This window comes from Jaculus jaculus, chromosome 7 (genome assembly GCF_020740685.1).
Source record: "Jaculus jaculus isolate mJacJac1 chromosome 7, mJacJac1.mat.Y.cur, whole genome shotgun sequence".
Classification (NCBI taxonomy): Eukaryota; Metazoa; Chordata; class Mammalia; order Rodentia; family Dipodidae; genus Jaculus; species Jaculus jaculus.
This window is the reverse complement of record NC_059108.1, coordinates 10392908-10417073: the sequence shown is the minus strand read 5'-3', so window position 1 is coordinate 10417073 and position 24166 is coordinate 10392908. Positions and strand designations below refer to the sequence as shown.

Genomic DNA, 24166 nt, shown 5'->3' with positions numbered 1-24166 from the left:
GCCTAAACTGAAATTATCACTTATAGAAAATAAAACTATTTGAAAAATAAAAAATATTCTTATTTCACAACTCCCAATTTTTAAAATAAATATATAATCCAAATTTAAAAGAAATATAAATTTCTTTGTAGGTTCTTCATAGAAGCTGGTTCCTGAGTTATAAGAATTCTTTTTCATTATTCAGTATATTGAGGACAGACTGAAATGTTACTAAAAACCCTGCAATATCACATACTACTGAAGCTGGTGCCTTGACAAAATTGTGTACATTTAATTTTTTTTCTTATGGAAAATGTACAAAAAGAGAGGTAAAGGCAGGAGGACACAACGTTTGAGGCTAGCTAGGGAATACAAAGTGAATTTAAGTCCAACCTGGGCTATAGGGTGAGACTCATCTCAAAATTACATTGAGCTCCCTATTGTTCAAATTTAAAAGAGATGGAACTTTCTAGAATAAATTTTATGTGTAACTTTTCAGAATCATATCCTAAGAACTAAGCACATTAAAAATAATAATTACAGCTCAATGATGGAGCATAATGTATGAGGCCCTGGATTCCATCCCTAGCAGTGCAAGGAGGGAAAAAAGTTAGCAACTGTAAAAGAATAGAGAAATACACTTTCCCAAGAAGGGAAAGTGAGTAAGCCAAACAGGGCAGCTACACTTTTATTTTAAAATGTTTAACAAAAAGACGACGACGACCTACCTAGTCTACTACTCAGACGTCCGCCTTCTCAACACTCACCACCCCTCACAGACAGAAAGAAGCCAAGAGATTCACTTTCAAAACACGTCTAATAAAAATTATTTTTACCTGTAAATTGTTTTCTGTGACTCTGTTCCACCAAACCATATTGATGGGTACTCCTGATTTACACCTGTCAGCAAGGCAGCCAATAGGGTTCTTTGCTTTTCGTGCCTTGGATCCCATCGGAACTAGCCTCTCCTCCAGCATCCCCAGGCGGAACTTCCTTGGCTAGGAAAAAGAAGGAAAGAAACCAGGCCACTCCTAACGCTCCACACTACTCAAAACTCATGTGACTAGCATAAAAGAGGCATCAGGAATGGTGGGATAGATACAAGTAAACCCCTAAGACACTACCTTCTAAAGTCCTTATCACCACCCATATCCCCCAAACCCACCCCAGCCCTTTAAAATGCCCCACAGTTCTAAACAGTCTGAGCAATATTATATATCAACAGATGTTTTAGATAAACACATTACAATCTCATTTTATGACTTTAATGAAAAGGAATTAACTTAGTTCATGCCTTGTAAAATTTTCTCCAATGAAACTTACCTATTCTCACTGTAATATGAAGAAATGGCTTCCATGGCATTGAAAATATGGATTAAAAATTTGCCCAAACTATCTTTTTCAGCACCTCATCTTGTTGTATCATTTCCTAATGAGAACCACTCAAGGTGAAGGGAAGAGTTGACTGCTAAGGGAATGGCTTCTTAGATATTACTTCAATTCTATGTATAATAGGCCAGAGTATAAGAACATATTAAATGGGCATTTAAACTTAAGGTACTCAGAGAATAAAATAACTGCAGACTGCATGAAACAACAGGACAATAACATAAATTTTGTCTTTTAAATTCAGTAATCTTAACAGGCTGGCAGTGAATAAAATTGCTCCCCCCACAAAAAAAAGTAGTAAAATTGTTAACATGACAACAATGCTAGCAAACCATCTTTACAGTATTCAGCAGGGCTTTATCAACGAAAATTACTTGATGATAGGTTCTACCATCTTCCCTTAAATGTAGAAAGTATGAAATAAATTCCACCTTAAAAAGTATTTGTGCCAGGTGGGTGGTGGCGCATGCCTTTAATCCCAGCAGCAGAAGGAGAATCTCAGTGAGTTCAAAGCCACCTGGGACTATAGAGTGAGTGCCAGGTCTGCCCGGGCTAGTGTGAGACCCTACCTAGAAAAAAGCGTATTTGTGGACATGCGTATTACATATATACATACATACATACCCATCTACCTATGTGTGTGTGTGTATTAACAGGATAAATTGCTTGGAAAGGTGGCTTGGAAAGGTGTCTACTTTAAAACCTCAAATAATATCTGTATTTACTTATTGTTCTGATAAGGTTTAATATGACTGCTGAAACAGTTAAAATTAAGTTTCTGCAAAAAGAATGCCACATATCAACACAAGATTTTTAAAATCTATACTAAGTAAGCCCATTTTTGGGCATGGTAGTACACACCTGTTATCCCAATCCCAACACTCAGAAGGCTATTGCTGAGTTTGAAGCCAGTTTGGCTACAAAGCAAGACCGTACCTCAAAAGAAAATAGAGTGAAAAGCAAGAGCCAACGTTAAGAAAACATTAGGTTTTTAAATTTCAAAAACCTTGTAAGTAATGCCCATTACTCTGTGAAAAATAGACTCTCCTCTCCACTGCAGACTCAATAAATACTGTCTTTAAGAAGGTTAGTAATTAAAGTTGCATTTAGAAAAAAAAGAAAAAACTGAATTACCTATTGTGGTAGTTTGAATGTAAAATGTCCCCCATGGCTTTATGTGGGATTAAGCTGCATACTCAATCCCTAGCTGGGGGAGCATTGCTGGAGGAGGTATGTCACTGGCTGTGGTCCTTGAGGTTTTAGTCCAGCCCACCGGGTGTTCAAAGGTAGCTCTCTCTTGCTGCTCCCTCCCGGCTACTACAAAAAGATGTAAATCCCAGCTTGTGCTCTGACATGCTTTACCTGCCACGATGAAACCTTAAGGCTGTAAGCTAAAATAAACTCCTCTATCAGCTGCTTTGGTAAGCACGTGCTTTCACAACCACTGAGCCCCTACCTCAAGACTATAAGCTGAAATAAACTGTTTACTCCTGGGCTGGAGAGACGGCATAGCAGTTAAGGCACTTGCCTGCAAAGCCAAAGGATCCTGGTTCAATTCTCCAGGACCAATATAAGCCAGACACACAAGGGGGTGCATGCATCTGGATTTCATTTACAGTGGCTGAAGGCCCTGGCATGCCCATTCTCTCCCTCTGTCTCCCTGCCTCTTTCTCTTTATCAAATAAAATAATAACTGTTCACTTCTATCAGCTACTTCTGTAAACATGTACCTTCAACCACTGAGCTGTTTCCCCAGCCCCACATCACCTGCTTTGGGTCAGGTATTTTGTCCAGCAATAAGAAAGCAACCATGATGCCTACTTAACCAAGAACCATAAGAGTAATTTGTGAGACTAGAATAGTTCCACCTTTATGCAATCTTGGATCAACCCAGTTACTCTGTCTGGATCAAAAATAGCTTCTGTCGATGAGAATATGTATGTATGCTTCATGTTTCATGTTATAAAACAAAATTTTACATGCAAAAATTTTAACAAGTTATTTCTACCAACATTTAATTCCCTGAAAAGCATGTAAGATAAAATACACATTTTGTGTTGAAGTAGATAAGGCTTTTTTTTGTAGATGAGGCTTTGACATATAGTAAGAATAACAATCTTAATTAAGCATTAACTAATGAAAAATATATATTTTAGAAAATTCCTGAACTAAAGAATTTTCCTAACTCTACCACAAAAATTCAACACATCCAAGACAACTTAAAAAACACTATCTGCTAATCATAATTTATACAAAGACACTTAAATTCCAGTCATATTCCTGAATACAAAAGAATTACTGCCTTAACTGGCCTACAGCAATTCAATCTTCACCAATTCACTCCCTTTTTGATTCAGTTACTAGTCAACACAGCTTCTTTATATGAAACCACTTAGGGACAAAAATAATCTACTTGATATATCACTCTCCCTCACCTCTCATTTTATAATTATGCTTCTTGTTTTTCCAGAGAGGAATTCATTATTATTCTCCTTCCACTCCATACTTTAAGCCTGCAACTAGCAGAAATCTCCAAATTTGTATTATTATAAACATAAGCTTTTTATCACCAAATAGGCAGAGATTAAACTCTAATCCAAAGGTAAAACTCAATGCATGATACTAAGTGAAAAGATCTAAGGTACCAATACCATTTATTATTTATTTTTAATCTATTTGTGAAGAGAAAGGGACACACACACACACACACACGCCACTCTGCACATACGGTTTTACATGGGTAGTGGGGAATCGAATCCAAGCCAGAAGTGTAAACAAATGACAACTAAGCCATCTCCCTGCCGCATCAATACCATTTAAATAACAAACAATACAATATAAAATGACAATCAAAGAGATGAAATCAATAGCATGATGGGCAATAGAATTATACGCAAGTGTCAGTGCATAGAACATACACATAAATGTCTCATCTGGAAACTAATTTCTACATTATCAGAACTATTTATTTTATTTTACAGAGACAGAGGGGGAGAGAGGATGGGCAGGGCCTCGGCCACTGAAATTGAACTCCAGGTGCCTGTGCCACCTAGTGGGCATGTGCGACCTTGCACTTGCCCCACCTTTGTGCATCTGGCTTAGGTGGGATCTGGAAAGTCAAACGTGGGTCCTTAGGCTTCACAAGCAAGTGCCTTAACCACTAAGCCATCTCCCTAGCCCTGAACTATTATTTTATGCCCTGAAGAAAAACATGTTTCAATTAACCATCCGAGAACTTACTTTGTGGCAGAAATTGTTCTAAGTACTTAGAATACAATCACACACAAATAGACACCTTTCCCTCAAAAAGAAATTATGGTCTAGGAGGTGACACAAATACGTAAGCACAACGCAACTCACTGACATCATACAGCAATGCACACGTAACTGTGATACCAGAGTCACAGAAAGGCACTGTACAAGGGAAGTAAGTACTTGAGTAGACTTTTCAAGGCAGAGTAAGTTGCCTGAGCAGGAGAAAATGAGAGGGAAGGGCATGCAAGAAGGGAGGGTGGGAGACTGAAGGCTAGGGAGAACGCCCGGCGGTATTCAGCCCACCACTAGAGGGTCAGACTTCGGAAACAATGAAGATTTTTTAAAATATTTTTATTTATTTATTTGAAAGAGACAGAAACAGACAGAGGGAAAATGAGCACACCAGGACATTTAGCCCTGAAAATAAACTCCAGATGCATGTGGCAGCTCATGCCATCTGGGTTACATAGGTTCTGAGGAACTGAACCTGGGTTCTCTGGCTATGCAGACAAGGCCTTAACTGCTAAGCCATTTCTCCAGCCCCAAAGATGACTTTTGAAAGCACTAACAAAACATGTATCGTCTCCTATCCTACGCTATGGAATTTGAACTTGTAAAAGCTTACCCAAGAACAGACAAGAACAGAAGTAATTTAGAAGGAAGTTGTATGGTGTGGTTCGGAGGAGGAACTGGTGTGGGAGTGAAAGGGAAGCAGGCGGACAAACTGGTGGCTCAGGAGGCGGTACTCTCGGTTAAGCTCTCTCACCTCGGCACTGTCAAGCAGGTACTTCTTTCCCACGAGGAGCTGTGGTGCCTAGTGGCAGTCGCAACTCCCACCAGTTGCCACAAGCAGCATCAGCATAGCCAAAGATAAAATGTCTCCGGGTACTGCCCCGTGTCCTCCCAGGGTTGGGGACACAACCACCTGCCTGAGAACCACCTCTCTGGAACAGGAGGCAATGACAATAAAAAGATAGCCAAGACCTAACTGGAAAGATCTGAGAGGCTAAAAATTATGGGTATTTAGCTAAAAGTAGGAGCTGATAGAAAGCAATCAAACAGCTAGCAAATAAATAAGATGGGTGAACAAAGTTCTAATGGGAAATGTCTACTGACTACAGTTTTCTGGCTTTCCTTCAAAGTAAACCAAAACAGCCCCTCTTCCTTTTCTCTTGGCTTCTCAACTCATAACTTAAGACTAACTTTGAAAACTACTGATTTAAAAAAAAAAAAAAAAAAAAGCAAATTTTCTTGTTGATTTGTTAGTCTTCTGTTCTTAATCGTTTGGCCAGGCCCATCTTACTAGTAAGTATGAAACAGAAGCACTGAAAGATATCCTGTCCTATGAACACCCACCATTTCCACCACCTCCCAGCAAGTCCACACTCAGGAAGTCCCAAGGCCCTCTCCTGTGTGGCCTACTGAAGAGTGCCTGTAACTGCCTCTGTTCCTGTTTTGTTCCTTCTGCAGTTTCTATTACACACTTAAGCCTTAAGATGCACTATAAAAATGAACTTATTTCCATAGTTCTTCACAAAATCTATATGGCTACAAGTAATGAAACAGTTTTACTTACCAGGAATTTATTAAGAACATCTTTAGGCTTCAACAGTTTTAAAGTATAAAATACAACTATGTAACACAGGAATCTTCACAAAAATTCTGAGGCTACAGGGCACAGCATTTGCGTAGCAGTCCCATGGCCCTGTTGCCATCCCAGCACCACAGAGATTCTGAATTCAGTAGACAAAGAATGAATGAGGCCTTAGACTACATTTCTCAACAATGCCCATTACTGCTGATCTATCTACTGACCATGTTTGAGGTAAAATCTTCTAGAATGCCAAATAAAGACTTAGATAAGAAATCAGTGGTACACCCTTAAAAATGAAAAGAGGGAAAGTGTGGGGGTGGGGAGGGAGGGAATTACCATGGGATTTTTTTTATAATCATGGAAAATGTTAATAAAACTTAAAAAAAAACTGAAGAGATGGAGGCTTAAAAGTTCAATACAATTTCTTACAGAATTTAAGTTTAATCTAAACTCAAAGTCTTCAGAATCATTACTCAAAGCCCACAAACTTCAGCTTTTTGAAACCTTTACTAGTTGTAGTGGAACACATTTTTCATCCCAGCACTCAGGAGGCAGAGGCAGAGGCAGGAGGCCAGCCTGAAACTAAATTCCAGGCCAGCCTAGACTAGAGTAAGACCCTACCTCAAAAAAAAAAAAAAAAAAAAAAAACAGGCTGGAAAGATGGCTTAGCAGTTAAGGCATTTGTCTGAGAAGCCTAAGCACCCATGTAAGCCAGATGCACAGGGTGATGCAAGGGTGCACGGTCACACCTAAGAGGGCACATGCAACTGGAGTCTGATTTCAGTGACTGTTAAGTCCTGCTGAGCCAATTCTCGCCTTCTAATTTAAAACAAACAAAAACCCTACAAGAGCAAAGTTACCTTTGAGACTGAAGAGATGGCTCAGCAGTTAAGGCTGTTGCCTGCAAAGCCTAGTGACCTGGCTCAATTTCCCAGCACCCACATAAAATCAAATGCACAAAGTGATGCACGCATCTGCAGCAGCCAGAGGCTCGGGCTTGCCTATCCTCATTTATTCCCCTGCCCCTGCAAATAAAGAAATAATCTAGGGCTGGAGAGATGACTTAGCGGTTAAGCGCTTGCCTGTGAAGCCTAAGGACCCCAGTTCAAGGCTCAGTTTCCCAGGACCCACATTAGCCAGATGCACAAGGGGGCGCACGCGTCTGGAGTTCATTTGCAGTGGCTGGAGGCCCTGGTTTTCTTTCTTTCTCTCCCTCCCTCTCTCACTCCTTCCCCTTCCTCCCTCCTTCCCTCCCTCCCTCTTTCTCTCTCTCTCTCAAATAAATAAAAATAAAAAAATAAAAAAGAAATAATCTAAAAAAATCCTGTATCTCATTTGCATAAGCCAATTCCAGTAATTTAGAATTGAGGGAATAAATTCTAATTCCTAGCAAGTGAATTAAATCTCCAGGTTCACATTTGTTGTGCTTTTATTTCTTCTCCCTTCCTCCTTTTCTTCTCTTTGAGCCTGGGTAGAATATGTCTTGAATTTGCTACGTAGCTGTGGATAACCTTTAATTCCTGATCTTCCTGCCTCCATCTCCCCAGTAATGGATTACAACTAGTATGCACCAGCCATGCTTAAAAAAAAAAAAATCATTTACTCAAGCCTCTCTGTCCCGTCCTTCTGAGATATAAATAATCAGTAAGATCTATTCTTTTACTCCCCCCCAAAAAAAGTCTATTAAAAAAACTTTAAGGCCCCTGTGTGTATGGAATATAAAAACTCCCACATAACATACTAACTTTCAGAGTACAATTGGCAGTTCTAAAACAGCAGCATCTTAAAACACCTGTTAGTCACACATAGAGACAACAAAATGCTACTTTAGAACAAAAGGTGCCCATGGCCCTGAATTTTACGAAAGAACTCCTCTGAATTATCAAAAATATACTAATCACACTTTCACTATTATCCAATTAAACAACCAATCATTAAATAATACTGAAGTGGTTTGGATACCAAAACATCTAATAAAGTAAAAAAACAGTCATGTGCATACATCAACTGAACTTTCTTTATCCAATGCTGCAGGAAGACATAAATTCATTATTTTTTAAAGTGACAATTTAGCTGCTCTGAGAATGAAGCCCATCAACTAGACACCTTTGGCCTTGGAACTCCATTTCCAAATAGGCCCACATTTCTTTCACAACTTCTTCTAACACCAAATGGCCATGCTTCAGTTAATTAAATGCCCTGATAGCATATCTGTAATTATACAAACTAAATCCAAGATTATTATTCCATTAATGCTTGGTAATTAAATTCATGAGAGGAAAATAATGGGCTGCCAAACTGGTTAAACCCACTTAAATTTTTGAGTCTTGGTGTATAGCCTGGGGCTCACCATGTAAACTTGTGGAAATCTGGTTCTGCCTGTCGGGCCCTGAGAATATGGGTAAGCACCATCATGCCTAGATACCATTTGAATGTTTTTAATAAAATAAGCTAATAATTTCTATATATTATCTTCACCCCATGGACCTACCCCTACCTAAACTGCTAATCAGTAGTATAAACTCACTTATATTTTAAAGGCTTCTATACTTAATTTAAAACTTTAGGACCAGACTAACAATCACTACAGCTTGGGCTATGGTGTTTTAGGGATCTTCCTGTTCCTATTTCCCACGGGTAGAAGGCTTTAAAAATGAAAGAAAAAGTCAGGCATGGTGGCACATGCCTTTAATCCCAGCACTTGGGAGGCAGAGGTAGGAGGAATGCCGAGAGTTCGAGGCCACCCTGAAACTACATAGTGAATTCCAGGTCAGCCTGGGCTACAGAGAGACCCTATCTCAAAAAGAGAGAAGGGTGGGGGGGAGGGAGGGAGGGAGGAAGAAAGATCAAGCTGGGCCTGGTGTTCCAGGCCTGCAATCCCACTACTCAGGCAGCTGAGGCAAGTGGATTACATAGTCAAGCCTGCCTGAACTACAAAATAAGTTCAAAGCTAGTCTGGGCAACTAGGTAAAGTGCTGTCTCAAAAAGTAAAAGAGGGCTAGTGGTACACCACTTATCTACCATGCCGTAAGGCCTAGGTTCAATTTGCAATGCCACAAAAATGGTGAGAGAGAGACAGACAGACAGAGCAAAACCAACCAGCTGATATTCTGTCACTCCATTCATTACCATAAACTGCAGTCACTGGGTAAAACATAGTAGGCTTCCTATGTTTTCAGTGTAAGTTAAAGACAATATAGTAGGAATGGCCAGGCAAGTATGTACATAAAAAGTAGGCTACAGACCAACTGAAACTGTTAAAGACTCATACTGAGAAGAGCATCTATAAATGAAAAAGACCTTTTAATTTGAGCCAAAAATTTTCACAAGCTTCTTTTAATCAACAGAACAAATTTTCCTTGAAACCATGAATCTTAAGTACTCACTGTAAAAAGTAAAAGTTAGAAACAAAGTATATGTGTATCTGTTAATGTTAGAATAAAATTCACGTTAGTCCTTCCAAAGAACATCCTTACCATCTCTATTCTTTACTTAGCCACAAAAGACATTCTTTCAAATATGTCTTTATTTTATACACTATAGCAACTACCATACATTTAAAGTTGTTTCAATGGTCTTCCATTTGTATGTTTGTTTTTTTTAAATTAGATTAGAAAGAAAAAAACCAGCTACTTGTGAAAGGAAGCTGTGGTAGTTTGAATAGATGTCTCCCAATAGAATCAGGAGTTTAGTAAAACTAATCAATCACTAGATTTCCAAATGCCTGCCTGGAAGAGGTGTCACTATGGGTGGATCCTAGGGTGCGGTCTAGTCCTAAGGTGTGTTGGGGACAGAGCTGAGCCCACTATGGGTGCAGGGCGCTTGAGCTCTGCCCACGGCTCTGGAGCACGCTGTGCCCGGCGCTGCTGGTGCTGCTTCCTTCTGCAAAGTCCTGCAAAAGGGGCAATTATGGAACTTCCCTGGATTCCTTATCTTCAAATAAACCTTGCTATAAACTGCGTCTGGTTTGGAGGTTCATCCCAGCAACATGAAGCTGACTATGACAGAAGCTGACTACTATTGGTTAAAAGCAGTAAAAATAGCCGGGCGTGGTGGCGGACGCCTTTAATCCCAGCACTCGGGAGGCAGAGGTAGGAGGATCGCCATGAGTTCAAGGCCACCCTGAGACTACAGAGTTAATTCCAGGTCAGCCTGGACCAGAGTGAGACCCTACCTCAAAAAACCAAAAAAAAAAAAAAGCAGTAAAAATAACAGCGTATTCAAATTAATTATACAAACATATGCCAGCTCTTTCTATCACAATTACTCAGATTGGAGACCAATCACCATGTTATTTTAATTTCAAAAGATGAAGTTAATATTTGTTCTTTTAATGTAGTTAATAGAAGATAGTCTGATTTAGTATTACATTTCAAAACCGACAGCATAAATTACTTGTGAAATTCAAAAACCAAATTCAAAAAGAGAGGAAGAGATCACAGAATCTGACTGGAGAAGTTCAAAACTCTACAAAGAGCTCTCACCATGAATTTAAATATAAACATATTTTTTTCCAACAGAAAAATTAGCTAAGGGCATGAAATATGAAGAGCCAGTAATGACTGATATCCAACAGAACTGGTGATTACATAAACAAGGTTTGTCTACAAAAATACAACATTTTATGAAAGATTCTTACATACCAGTGTTTTCACAAAACCCAGAACTGAGGATAAAGAATATAAATTTGTTTCATTTCATAAAAGGATGGGTAATCTTTATCAAAAACAAACTATTTCACTGAGAGAGAGTAAGCGGCAGAGAGAGAGAGAGAGAGAATGGACATGCCAGGGCCTAGAGCCACTACAAACTCCAAACCCATGCACCCCCTGTGCATCTGTTTTATGTGGGTACTGGATCATCAAACCTGGGTCCTTTGGCTTTGCAGACAAGTGCCTTAACCGCTAAGTCATCTCTGAGCCCAGGATGGGTATTCTTGCCCCAGAAATTGGGTTGAAATAACCATATAACTGGCAAAGAAGTAGGCATGAGACTAATCAACGTTTATCTTCTTTTCTCCGTATCACCAGTGCCTCGCTTCCACCACCTCTTTGCTTGCTCCTTATAGAGATGAGGTAAGCTTACTCTTCCCATAGCTTTACTTAACAGATCTTTCTTTGCTTCCCTTTGAAATGTAAATAAAACCTATTGTTAGATAAATTGATTTCTTGAATCTGATCCTCAAAATTAAAAAAATCACAAAGAACTGCTGTGATTAAACCATAAAACATATAGTGAACTTAAATAATTCTCTTACAAATTAATCGAAGTTCACTATATTGCCTGAAACAGATTCAGAAAATCACCATCAATATAAAGTCACGTTTCTACTTTCTGCCATTGCATCACAGAAAAAGTCCTTGAGGATTTCCACCTAGTATAGAGGAAGTATGTGAGAAGCTAACAGGAAGCTTCTGTAGGAAGGAGGAGGAGGTGAGCACCCCAAGGTGGGCGGCTTCAGAACAGGCCACAACACTCTGCCATACTGTCTGGTCTAGACTGAGTAGCAAGAGGCATCTATTTACTTAACAGTGGTTAACTCCCCAACAAGGCTCGAAAGGGTAACAAGTATCATATATTCCTACCAGTAACAGCTATCATTGGGCACTTCTGCACCAGGTTAACATATCCCATTTAATTCTCAAAACTAAATATTATTATGACTTACAGGTTAACAATTAAAGACATGAAGATAAGAGCAAAGAAATAGGGATTCAATTCTAACAGCCTTAGATCTAACTCTAAACTCTAAAACCTTAATTAGTTCTTATGAGTCATTTCTATTCCTGATGTTACTCTTTGAAATAAAGAGACTCTGAACAAGCTATAAGCAGGAAGCACACATGAGTACTTCCCTTGCTAGGAACTTATGTTCCTATCTATTTCTACAAGGGACTCCTATCTATCTCTACAAGCCTAAAATGTCACCTGGCTTAAGGACAAAATACACATTCCCACAGAAGTCAAGTGAGCTCAATAAAGGAAGAGTAACAATGAGTATAGTAATTTCGATTTCTAACACAACTGTACAAAATAACATCATTGCACAATGCTATGGGTAAATGTTTTAACAATATAATAAACTGATACAACTGACTAGGAATCTAAGAATCAAGTTGAGCACTGTCTCTATAGAACGTGTATGAAGAACTTCAAAATAATTCTTCTACACATTAGGTTTAGCTTGAATTTTCCTTTAAAGTTTTAGTTACTTTTCAGTATCATCTCCATTTTCTGCATACTTTTATTTAATTTTTTAAAAGTAATTGGCTTGATGTGTCTACAAGGCTAAATAGTCAAAGGGACAAAGGATTGAGAGGATTTATACTAGACACTGTCTATGTCATAACCCTGTGAATTGCTTTCAATCTATCTTTCTTCATAAAATACTCTGTAGTACTCTCCAGTTTTACCTCTTATTTTATGTTTTGTTGCCTAAAATACAAGTAATGCAAAAGCCATTTACTGAAAATTTCACAACAGAAAGAACAAGAAACATTCTAGAAGTCAAATTAGGCCAGGCATGGTAGCATACACCTTTAATCCCAGCACTCAGGAGATAGGAGGAATGCTGAGGGTTCCAGGCCAACCTGTAACCACATAGTGAATTCTAAGTCAATTTAGGCTAGAACAAGACCTTACCTCAAAAAAATAAAATAAATAAAATAAAATAAAATAAAAAAAGAAAAAGAAAAAATTAAAAATAAATAAAAGTCAAATTAATCAGAACACATTAAATACTTATCTTCAGTAAACTTTTTGATAGATGATAAACAGGGATGGGTATTCTTAAGACAGACAATAGTTCCCAGGAAGACCAAAACTGGATTCAAACAAGAAGGAAAGCAGAGAAAATACTGCCATAGAATATTTCCCTCAAGCACAATGATTCAGAATTGTGTCCTTACTATCCACATCCCATCACATGGGGCAGACAAGCTGTCACCCTTTGACCTCACTTCTCTCATTCTAATCCAGAGCTTTAAAATCCAGACATAAACAAGCATTTCAGACATCTCTGCCTCTCAAAGAACATAATCCCAAGTAGCTTAACTTGCGGGCGTAGGGAAATGGTTCAGTGGATAAAGCACTTGCTCGGTAAGCATGAAGACCCAAGTTCTGATGGCCAGAACCTACGTAAAGCAGGATGTGGTAGCACAGTGTCTCCCTCAGGGAGAAAGGATGCAGGAGGCAGAGACAAGCAACTCACCTGGAGCAAATGGGCAAGCCAGCCTGGCAAACCTAACAAGGAACAACAAAGTGCCCCTGCCTCAAACTTAGTGGAAGACAAGGACCAACTGGCCTGTACACCCTCACTAACATACACGTCAGTCATGTACCAGAGGCTTAAAAAGTTAACTTCATTTTGCTGGGCATGGTGGTGCATGCCTTTAATCCAGCACTGGGAAGGCAGAGGTAGGAGGATCAACGTGAGTTCGAGGCCACCCTGAGACTACATAGTGAATCCCATGTCAGCCTGGACTAGGACCCTACCTCGAAAAAACAAAAACAAACAAACAAAAAAAAGTTAACTTCATTTTAAAATCTAAAATTATTCAAATGAAGTTTCATATTGAAACTAAACACACGGAAATGTAAGCCAACCAAAGAAATGTAAATATAAACATGAGGGTTGCTTTTGCTATGCGGAGGTAAGTGAACAATAAAGCAGGCCAACGGCCTAAAATGATATAAAAGGGGAAGCCAAGAACACTAGACCCAAACTAAGACTTCCCTTTCTGCCTTGAATTTACACGAATCTGGTGGCCCTACATAAAAACTCATCACTTGGTAGGAATCACATCATAGTACTAACTCATTCCACTCTTGTAACTATCTGTATTCCAACATTTAACTTTGTTCAAAAGCTATTTTAACTTTCTAAGGATATTCTGGCTGATTTTCATTGCTGGTCTCGTCACACGTGTGGTTTACAGGCGTTTTCTCCAGCCTTGCTTGCCTACTGTCAGGCCAGTATCTCTCTACCACTCGTGGACATCAATGGTTCCAGCTCACATTTCCTCCTGTATTAATCTCCTAACTCATTAAGCAAATTCCAAATCATATGTAGAATTTTGGGGAGACTTAACTCTTATAGAGAATATAAATAAAGCTAGAATTCAAATTCTTCCACCACATGTTCATATTATATTTACATTTACAATCTATAAAAAATATCCCCTAAATATGGAAAATAAAAAGGGAAAACATTAGTACTTCTCAACCATCAATATGAACATCATTTTAAAAGAAAATTTCCTGTGTTTTAGGGTTCTATAATGTTATGAAATAAAAACTAATTACAGGCTGGAGATGGCTGAGCCATGAAGATGCTTGCCTGTGGAACCTAAGGATCCAATTTTGATTCCCCAGCATCCACATAGGTCAGGTGCACAAGGCAGCACATGCATCTGAAGTTCTGTCTATCTGCTTCTTCCCCCCAATAAATAAATAATTTTTTTAAAAACTGGGCTGGAAGGATGGTTTAACAGTTAAAACATTTGCCTGCAAAGCAAAAGGACCCAGGTTCGAATCCCCAGATGCTCGGGGGGGGGGCACACATCTGGAGCTCGTCTGCAGTGGCTGTAGACCCTGGCACACCCATTCATTCCCCCCTTCTCTGTCAAATAAGTGAATAAATACAAAAATTAAATATTAAAAAAAAAACTAATTACAAGCCAGGCACGGTGGCGCACGCCTTTAATCCCAGCACTTAGGAGGCAGAGGTAGGAGGATCACTGTGAGTTTGAGGCCACCCTGAGACTTCATAGTGGATTCCAGGTCAGCCTGTAGTAGAGCGAGACCCTACCTTGAAAAAGAAAAACAAACAAAAACGAATTACTAGAAAAATAGTCATGTATCTAGATGTCACAGCATGATCAGGTTCACAGACTTTCTAACCCCGTGTTGCACGTCAGCAACCATTTGCGGACTAGAACTAGAGCTGGCCCTTGAGTACAGTGAAGACTCCCACTCGTCAGACGCAGGCTCTCACAGACAACTCTTCAGGAATGTTCTCACATATCTAACAGCTGCAAGATGGTTACTGAACCCCTGTGCACTATTTTTCTAACCACAATTTAAGAAGCTCAGCCATAGTGCCTCTCTTTGTGCATAAGGTGTGCATGCCTGTGTGTGCAAAAGGTTCATGTGTGTGGAGCTGCTATACACATGTTGGAGGCCAAAGGTTGAGTTCCGATATCTTCGATCATTCTCTTTATTTTACTGAGGCATGGTCTCTCGCTTTGAAACCAGAGTTTGCCAATTCTGCTAGTCTAACCAACTTGCTTGGGGAATTGTGCCTCTGCCTCCTGCAGACTGGAATTACAGGAAGTCTCCATGTTCACCCAGTATGTACATGAATACTAGGGCTACAAACTCCTGTCCTCCCACGTGCAGGGCAAGTACTTGCCAAGTGGCTCATTTCTCTCCATCCCCTTTCTTAGTTTATCTGTGAAGGCTATCCAAAAGAATGGGTTTATCTGAAGCTCCTAACTCGACTGTATATAATGCATACAATCAAATATACCTTCTCTCTAGATAGCTTAGCTTCTCCATACTCCCCACCCTCAAAAAAACAGAATCAGCAGAGGTGGGAGGATTGTCATGAGCTCCAGAACACTGAGATTACATAGTGAATTCCAGGTCACCCTGGGCAAGAGCAAGACCCTACTTTGGAGTGGGGGGGGGGTGCAAATCAAAACATCTATTCCCCACAAGGTCTCATGGATCCAGAAACTTCTCAGATACTTTGCAGTCATCAAATACTTAAAATGGCATTAATATGCTATGTAAATACTCCCCAGTAGGTTCACATAGTGCCTATGCTATATCCATCAGTCCCTTCTTTTCAATCTTCTCCAATGCACAACTGCCCACAGCAAAGACATTTGACCTTCCTGATCCCGATGACTAACATAACCCCACAGACCATAAGTCAACATCCCTGACCAAAAAATTGGCCCAAATGAGATTTTTAGAAAATGACTGCCCTTACAAGATATGAAATGGTAGTGCATAGTCTAACTATCTGTTCTTAGACATCACTATGAACTATCACTGAGTATGCATACTAGCCTGCTTAGATAAACAAGGAATTATAATTAAATATATAATTTTAACTTACTTCACTGAAGTCATTATAAATTATTACAACAAAGAAAAAGGCAAGCAGCCTCCATAACTGCAGTGCACAAGGTACAACACACATTCCTTACTGCTCTTTTAATACACAGAGATTTCAAATTTTCAACTCAACCATTAACAATTTAAAAGCTTGCAACACGTGCCTGCAGAGAGAGCACACTGACTAGACTATACACTAGAATTCTGAGTTTCCACCTAGATACTGACATACGAATGCTTTCAATTTACAGACAACAATGGTCTTTCAGAAATGAAAGACACCACAACTAGTACTATCCAAGACATGCCTGTCACTCACAGACAGGAAAATTACAACATGGAACAATGGTTACAAGGTCACAAAGTTAGAGACTTGAAACCTCAAAAAATAAAAACATTTAAAAATCACAACAAACTGTTTCACTGTATTATTAGCCAACAATCCCAGCACCTTGGGAGGCAGAGGTAGGAGAATCACTGAGAGTTGAAGCCAGCCTAGTCTACAAAGCATTGAAATCACATTGATAGTTAGCATTTCCTTGTATTACCTTCTTCTAAATTTTAAAAACAACATGTGCTGTAATTTTTTCTTCTTCAAATTCCATTGGTTTTTACTACTTGGCTCAAAAGTAGTTTTAAATTACATATTTCAACTTTAATATATAGTCAGTCAACTCATAGTAGGAATGTTTTTAAGAATTCAATTACCATTCTGGTTTTATTTTCTATTCATATATCAAAAATACTACTTACGGCTAATTTTTAAAAATAAAAGCCATTGGGGGACCAATAAAACAACATAGAGACTTTATTTTCCTCTAAGGCATTACAGATAACTTGTGTGCTTTTCAACATTTTATTGTTTACTGTTCATAATGGTAACAGGCTTTATCTGCCATGTTCCAGTGCCAATTTAGTGGAGTCTAACTAAACATTCCAACTTGCGAAAAAAGTATGTAAAGCAAGAATAAATTTATTCTTGGTAAAAAGCTCTAAGATATTTACAAAACCAAACCCATGCATTTTAGTCTATCAAGCCTAATCACTGAAAAGCACTTTCTAATATCTTCTTTTTATTCACTTTTCAAAATGGAAATAACAGTAGGAGCACTGGGTGTGTTAATATGATATATTACTTGTGCCTATAAAATTTGTTTTGAAAATATCTTCCTTAAGTTTTTAAACCAATTTATAGGTCTGAAGTATGACTGACAAGCAAACTGTTCACACACACAAACCAACAAGCTTGGAGGAAAGTATGTCATGATACCACCACCAATCTCCCTATCCTTTCATACTACCCCATAAAATCTTAAGTTCAGTTCATTTTGTCTAAAATTAACATTTCAATTGGAGTCTTTCATCCACTACTTAGAAAACAAAATGTTCTAACTTATTATAGTATTTTTCACCAAGATGGACACGCTTCTACTAATTCTAACAGCCTTCTCTCACTGGCAGTTAGCATGGACATGACTCAAAGTAAGACTCAAAGGCATCAAACTATTCATTTCAACTTGTCACAAAATCAATCTTTACAATATGCTACAAAAATCTATACACAGTCTGTTAATAACCCCAATTTCAAATTAAGTTAAATCAAATCAAATCGAATTTGTAATGGCATGGTGGCACACACTTGTAACTCTGGGCACTCAGGAAGCTAAATCAGGAGGATTATGAAACCAAAGCCAGCCTGGGCTGCATATAATTTAGTCAAAGTCATTAAGTCTTTTTAAAACATTAAAATACCTACATTGGGTCAAATTAACAACTACAACACTAAATTAGATGCTATCTTAAAAATATAATACATTATGATAAAGGAAAGGAGCACAATTAAGCAGAAGGATTTCACCACTCTACATAAAAATCTCTCTGCTTCATGAGCACACATCAAATGAAAGCCCACGTGTGTGTAAGAGACAAGGAGCAAGGGGTGGAGAAGGCCGGTAATCCCGGCACTCAGCAGGCTGAGGCAGGACTGTGGAGAGTGAGAGGCCAGACTGGCCTACAAGATCCCGACAGGGTGTGGGGCGGGTATTTAACCAAGAAAGAACTCTCCCCGACTTAAGGAAACACACTCTAGAGGTAACAATCCCAACACCACCTCTAAATTCCGTCTAGTGTCACTAATGTTTTAATTTCACCTACCTTTCTTCTCTGAGAGATGTTGAGGGCACCAAAGTCATTAAACAAGGATGAAGCAGGTGAAGTGAGAGGATCTGGAAGGCAAGTTACATACGTTTCCACACCAGCAACTCATAAGATCTAAGAAATGGTAACTTGATAATGCCTACTAACAGTAATAAAAGCCATACACCACAATAATTTAACTCAGTACCTCACACAGAGTGGACATTCACATATTTTCTAAGCAAATGAAACAGAATGTTCACTATTATACCTATTCAGGAGTTTTACAGATTGGGTTACCTCTATTTGATTAAAATTAAAGAAAAATCAAATAGGGGAAAGGCCTCTTAATCACATTACTTCAATTCCCATTAAATTGAGAATTATGTTTATGAAGGAAATAAATCTATCCAAAGTAAATGTTTGTGTTGAGACCACATCCTGAGGACAAACCAAACTTAAGACTTAAAAACATCAGCAAGGGGATGGAGAGATGGCTTAGCAGTTAAGTGCTTGCCTATGAAGCCTAAGGACCCCAGTTCGAGGCTCAATTCCCCAGTACCCACATAAGCCAGATGCACAAGAGGGTTCATGCGTCTGGAGTTTGTTTGCAGTGGCTGGAGGCCCTGGTGCGCCCATATTAATACATTCTCATTCAATCTATCTATCTATCTATCTATCTATCTATCTATCTATCTATCAATCATCTATCTATCTATCTCTCGTTTTCACTCTTTCTCTCTGTCGCTCTCAAATAAATAAAAACAAACAAAAACACCAGCAAGGCCTTAAAACCATCTACTCTGCACACTATCCCATACTTTTAAATTTATCAACACATACATGACATTCTTAATAAAAAGCTAAGGTAATTATTACGTTTTTAAAAGATGCAATTACATGTTTCCAAACACACACATAGAATCCAAAGATTAGTTTCATTATCCTGCAAGCAGAAGTTACAACTCTTAAAATCATAAGTTTCTGCAAAGGTAGCATAAGAGGCAATGAAATGATTAATCTTCACTCGTAAGCATCCATCAATCTTGTGTTTGCTTATTCTCATGGAATTGGTGGTATGTGTGCGCGCACACATGTGGACACTTGTGTGCAAGTGCACAGGGAGGCACGAAGCTGAGGTCAGGCCTCCTCCTCCACTGAAGTGCTCCACCCCATTCACCGAGGACATGTCTGAGGGAGAGCCCACAGCTTGGCAGTTGGTCCACTGCAGCTAGTGATCTTGCCCAACAGATTCTCTGCCCTGTGGACACTGGAATGACAGACCACCACACCTACTGACATTTAAATGGGCACTGGAGATCAGAACTCTGGTCGTCAACCTGCCCCTTGCTCAGCAAGCACTTTATCCAGGAAGTTATCTCCCCAGTCTTACGTTTCGTAATCTCAACAGAATATCTGTACAATCTTAAAAATTATTAAATGCACTCACTGAAAGTTTAAATTTCATCTTTATATACGGACTCTCTGCCTTCTCTAGATTTTCATAGACTAGCCATTTCTAGGACTGAAAATTGAATATATGAGAATACTACAAAGAAAACCTAGTAAGTAGTAAGATAAAATGTTTCATGCAATTTCTACATTTAAGGCATTTAAAAGAAGTATTATTAATATATATTATTGATCCTTTATGTTGCCTTTGTTAGCATTTTTAAAAGAAAGCATCTAAGCCAGTCATGGTGGTACATGACTTTAATCCTGGCACCTGGGAGGCAGAGGCAGGAGAATCACCTTGAACTGGAGGCCATCCTGAGAATACAGAATGAGTTCCTCCAAAAACAAAACAAAACAAACAAACAAAAAAGTCAGCATTTAAAACTGTATGGGAGCTGGGCGTGGTGGCGCATGCCTTTAATCCCAGCACTTGGGAGGCAGAGGTAGGAGGACCACCATGAGTTCAAGGCCACCCTGAGACTCCACAGTGAATTCCAGGTCAGCCTGGGCTAGAGTGAGACCCTATCTTGAAAAACCAAAAAAATAAAATAAATAAATAAAACTGTATGGGAATATTAAAATATATACTTTAGAAATTAGTTTCTGATATTTTATCTAACATTAAAATGTTATTTTCTATAGCACAAGATTGAAACCTAAGATGTGTATTATAGGAAATAATGAACATGCAAATTTTTATTCGCATTATTATTAATTATTGACATTTTACTGATCCAGGTTGTTAGCACTCAACTTTTATATGTTTAAAAAAGAAATACTTTGAGGGTAGAGAGATGGCTTAGTGGCTAAGGGGCTTGGACCCAGATTCAGTTCCCCAGTACCCACATAACGCCAGATACACAGGGTGGCATATGCACGTGGAGTTCATTTGCAGTGACTGGAGGCCCTGGTGTACCCGTTCCATCAGCTTCTTTCTTTCTCTCTCTCAAATAAATAAATAATACTTTTTAAAGATTGTGGAAACATTTTTTAAAACAATATAGAAAATGTTTGAAAATTCCACATCATCAGTTTTAAAGATGTTCATAATTTTTAAAATAATTCCATTCCTAAAGTATATCCAAAAGGAATAAGTCAAAGGATAGACACAGGAGGAAAAAAAGACAAAGAAAGAAAGAGTCACACATACAGTCCACTGGAGTGTAAGAGTTCTTATGAAGGTAATAAGAACAGTTCAGTAAACGATCAAAGGCAGCAATGAACTGGGTTCATGCTGATCAAGCAGCAGTGATGGTCCGGAACGTGTCATAGGATCTTTATGACTGCATGCATACATTCACACAAACAGAAAACTGGAAGAAGCAAGCCTTAAAAGTCATCCCTGAGTAGGAAGAGAGCTGGTCAGTTTTACTTGCTACTTAACACCTGTTCACAATTTCCAAAATGTCCTCAATAGTGCACTGCTTTTGGAAATGGGCCCTCTCCCTCTCCCTCTCCCTCTCCCTCTCCCTCTCCCTCCGCTCCCTCCCGCACAGAGGCCCGGGCAGCTCTTACCGCGGCCTGCGTACGGCTTGGCACTGTCATGTAGAAGGCTTGGGGAGCTGCTACTACCAGTCATCCTCTGAAAAATACAACAAGCAAAAAGGGCCACTCAGAAATACCGAATGAAAACGTTCACTCCAACAGTATGACTGCTTCTTCCCCTTCAATCTATCTTTCCAAATTATTGACAAAGAAATCTTCCTTTCTAAGCACTTTACTGCTTGAATTACAACTCCCTATAGAAAAACTGCCAGAGAATGCAGAAGCACGTCAAATTCCAGTTGTCTCACTAGCCTCGAACTAGGAGGCAAAGCTGCAGAACTATTCTGAACTACAATTCCATCACGGATTAGACTGTCCATGAAATATGAACTCCAATATTTGTCCAACAAAGTGTAAAGTGACTAAAGTCAATAAAGGCTATAATATCCTCTTTCAATTCTTATTAGCATTCATACACCTTAGAAAGCTGATGCAGTGAGACTATTTCCTGTTTTCTAAGCACACTCTGCTTTCCTGATTTGGTGGAGGGAAGGATTCAAAGTCATTCTTAGCTTTGAGTCCCAGGCCAGATTGGCTATAGGAGATCCTATCTCAAAGAGGAGGAGGAAGAAAAAAAATCCTGAAATTGTGGCTCAGAGGCAACCAAAATAAGGTACAATTATATATTAAATATTAAGTTGTTCATTAAAAAATAAGCCACTTGCTGGGTGGCACACATCTGTACTCCCAGCACTTGGAAGGCAAAGGTGGGAGTATTGCCATGAGTTGAAGACCACTCTGAGACTACACAGTGATTTCCAGGTCAGCCTGGGTTAGAGTGATACCCCACCTCAAAAATGAAAAGAAAAACAAAAACAAAAAAAAAGCCACTCATGTTCATGACTATGCACATTTACTTAACTGTTCACAATTCAAATGACTCAGGGTGCATATTTACATAGTACTTCAGTTTTATAGAAATAAGCTTATTTAAGTTAATAAATATTAGTTTCTTAGAACCCATTAAAGTCAGTCATACTTAAAATAAAGACTAAGCAAGGCAATGTCAGAGGCCCATGGCAGTACGTCACAGGAGCAAGAAAGGACAACATGCCACCCTTATATAACAGCAGCTTTCCCATTAACACTAGAAATATTTTCCAACACCATTCCAAAATTCTGCTGTGTCAATCTACAAAAAAAAAAAAAAGTCAACAAAATGTTCTCATAATGTAGTCATATGAAAAAGAGAAAAGGGGATTTAAAAAATTCAAAGACCCTGTTAGTAAGACATCCTCATGTACTATCGCCTTAAATGTAACATTTAGAACATAAATGCAGGGCTAGAGAGATGGCTCAAAGGTTAAAGGCACTTGCTTGCAGAGATTAACAACCAGGGTTCAATTCCCCAGTACCCTTGAAAACTCAGATGTTAAAGTGATACATGCATCTGGAGTTTGTTTATAGTAACAAGGGCCCAGCTCTGCACATGCCCATAAACACACACTTTCTCCTTCTCCCTCTCCCCTCACAAATAAGGAAAATTTTTGGGCTGGGCAGGTGGCTTGGAGATTAAGGCGCTTGCCTGTAAAGCCTACAGTCTCAGGTTCATTTCCCCAGGACCAGATGCACAAGGTGGTACATGCATGTGTAGTTTGCGGTGGCTGGAGGCCATGGAGTGCCCATTCTCTCCCTCCCTCTCTCTCTTGCTCTCTCTCACTCGCTCTCTCTCTCTCTCTCTTTCTCAATCACCCTCCCTCCCTCCACCCCTCTTTCCCTCCCTCCCTCTTTCTCTCTCAAATAAATATTTTTAAATAATCTAAGAAATTATAACATCAAGCCAGCAATAACCTTCCATATGCAAAGAATGTTTCTGAGAGAAACTCCAGGAAGCTGGTACTATGAAATGTGCTCTAAGAAAGTTAACAGGGTGTTAAGGTAGGCAGGGATGGGGAACTCCTTTACACACACACACACACACACACACACACACACACACACACACACTATTTATTTTTGAGAGAAAGAGGCAGATAGAGAGAAAATGGGCATACCAGGGCATCTAGCCACTGCAAATGAACTTCAGGTGCATAGCTTGTGCATCTGGCTTACACAGATACTGGAAAATCAAGCCTGGGTCCTTAGGCTTAGCAGGTGAGTGTTTTAAACACTAAGGCATCCCTCCAGCCCAAGGAGAGCTTCTTTTTAACTTTTACTCTGATAGTATATGCATGTATTATCTTCCACACACACACACACACACACACACACACACACAAGCACCAAAAGTTGTTTTTAAAAACTGGGCTAGGGGGCTGGAGAGATGGCTTAGTGGTTAAGCGCTTGCCTATGAAGCCTAAGGATCCCGTTGGAGGCTCCATTCCCCTGGACCCACATTAACCAGATGCACAAGGGGGTGCGTGCATCTGGAGTTCATTTGCAGTGGCTGGAGGCCCTGGCGCGCACATTCTCTCTCTCTCTCTCTCTGCCTCTTTGTCTCTCTGTCTGTCACTCTCAAATAAATAAATATATAAATAAATAAATAAATACTAAAAAGTTTTTTTAAAAATTGGGCTAGGAAAGCCAGGTATGGTGGTGCACGCCTTTAATACCAGCACTCGAGAGACAGAGGTAGGAAGATCACTGTGAGTTTGAGGCCACCCTGAGACTACCTAGCTCATTCCAGGTCAGCCTGAGCTAGAGTGAGACCCTATCTTGAAAATCAAACAAACAAGAAAATTTGGGCTA

The 24166-nt window shown here is 39.2% G+C and overlaps 1 protein-coding gene across 2 annotated transcripts in view; it reads right to left on the bottom strand.

The window, feature by feature from the left end:
* Positions 1-24166, bottom strand: part of Pan3 (poly(A) specific ribonuclease subunit PAN3) — a 150726-nt gene that overhangs the window by 101550 nt on the left and 25010 nt on the right. Inside the window, exons 3-5 of one of the 2 annotated variants that reach the window (XM_004659981.2) lie at positions 21449-21515; positions 18497-18567; positions 816-977 (exon numbers count right to left, since the gene is read on the bottom strand). In XM_004659981.2, coding sequence (XP_004660038.2) covers positions 816-977; positions 18497-18567; positions 21449-21515 — 300 coding nt within the window. The remainder of the gene's footprint in view (positions 1-815; positions 978-18496; positions 18568-21448; positions 21516-24166) is intronic. The other variant, XM_004659982.2, reaches the window with a different exon arrangement.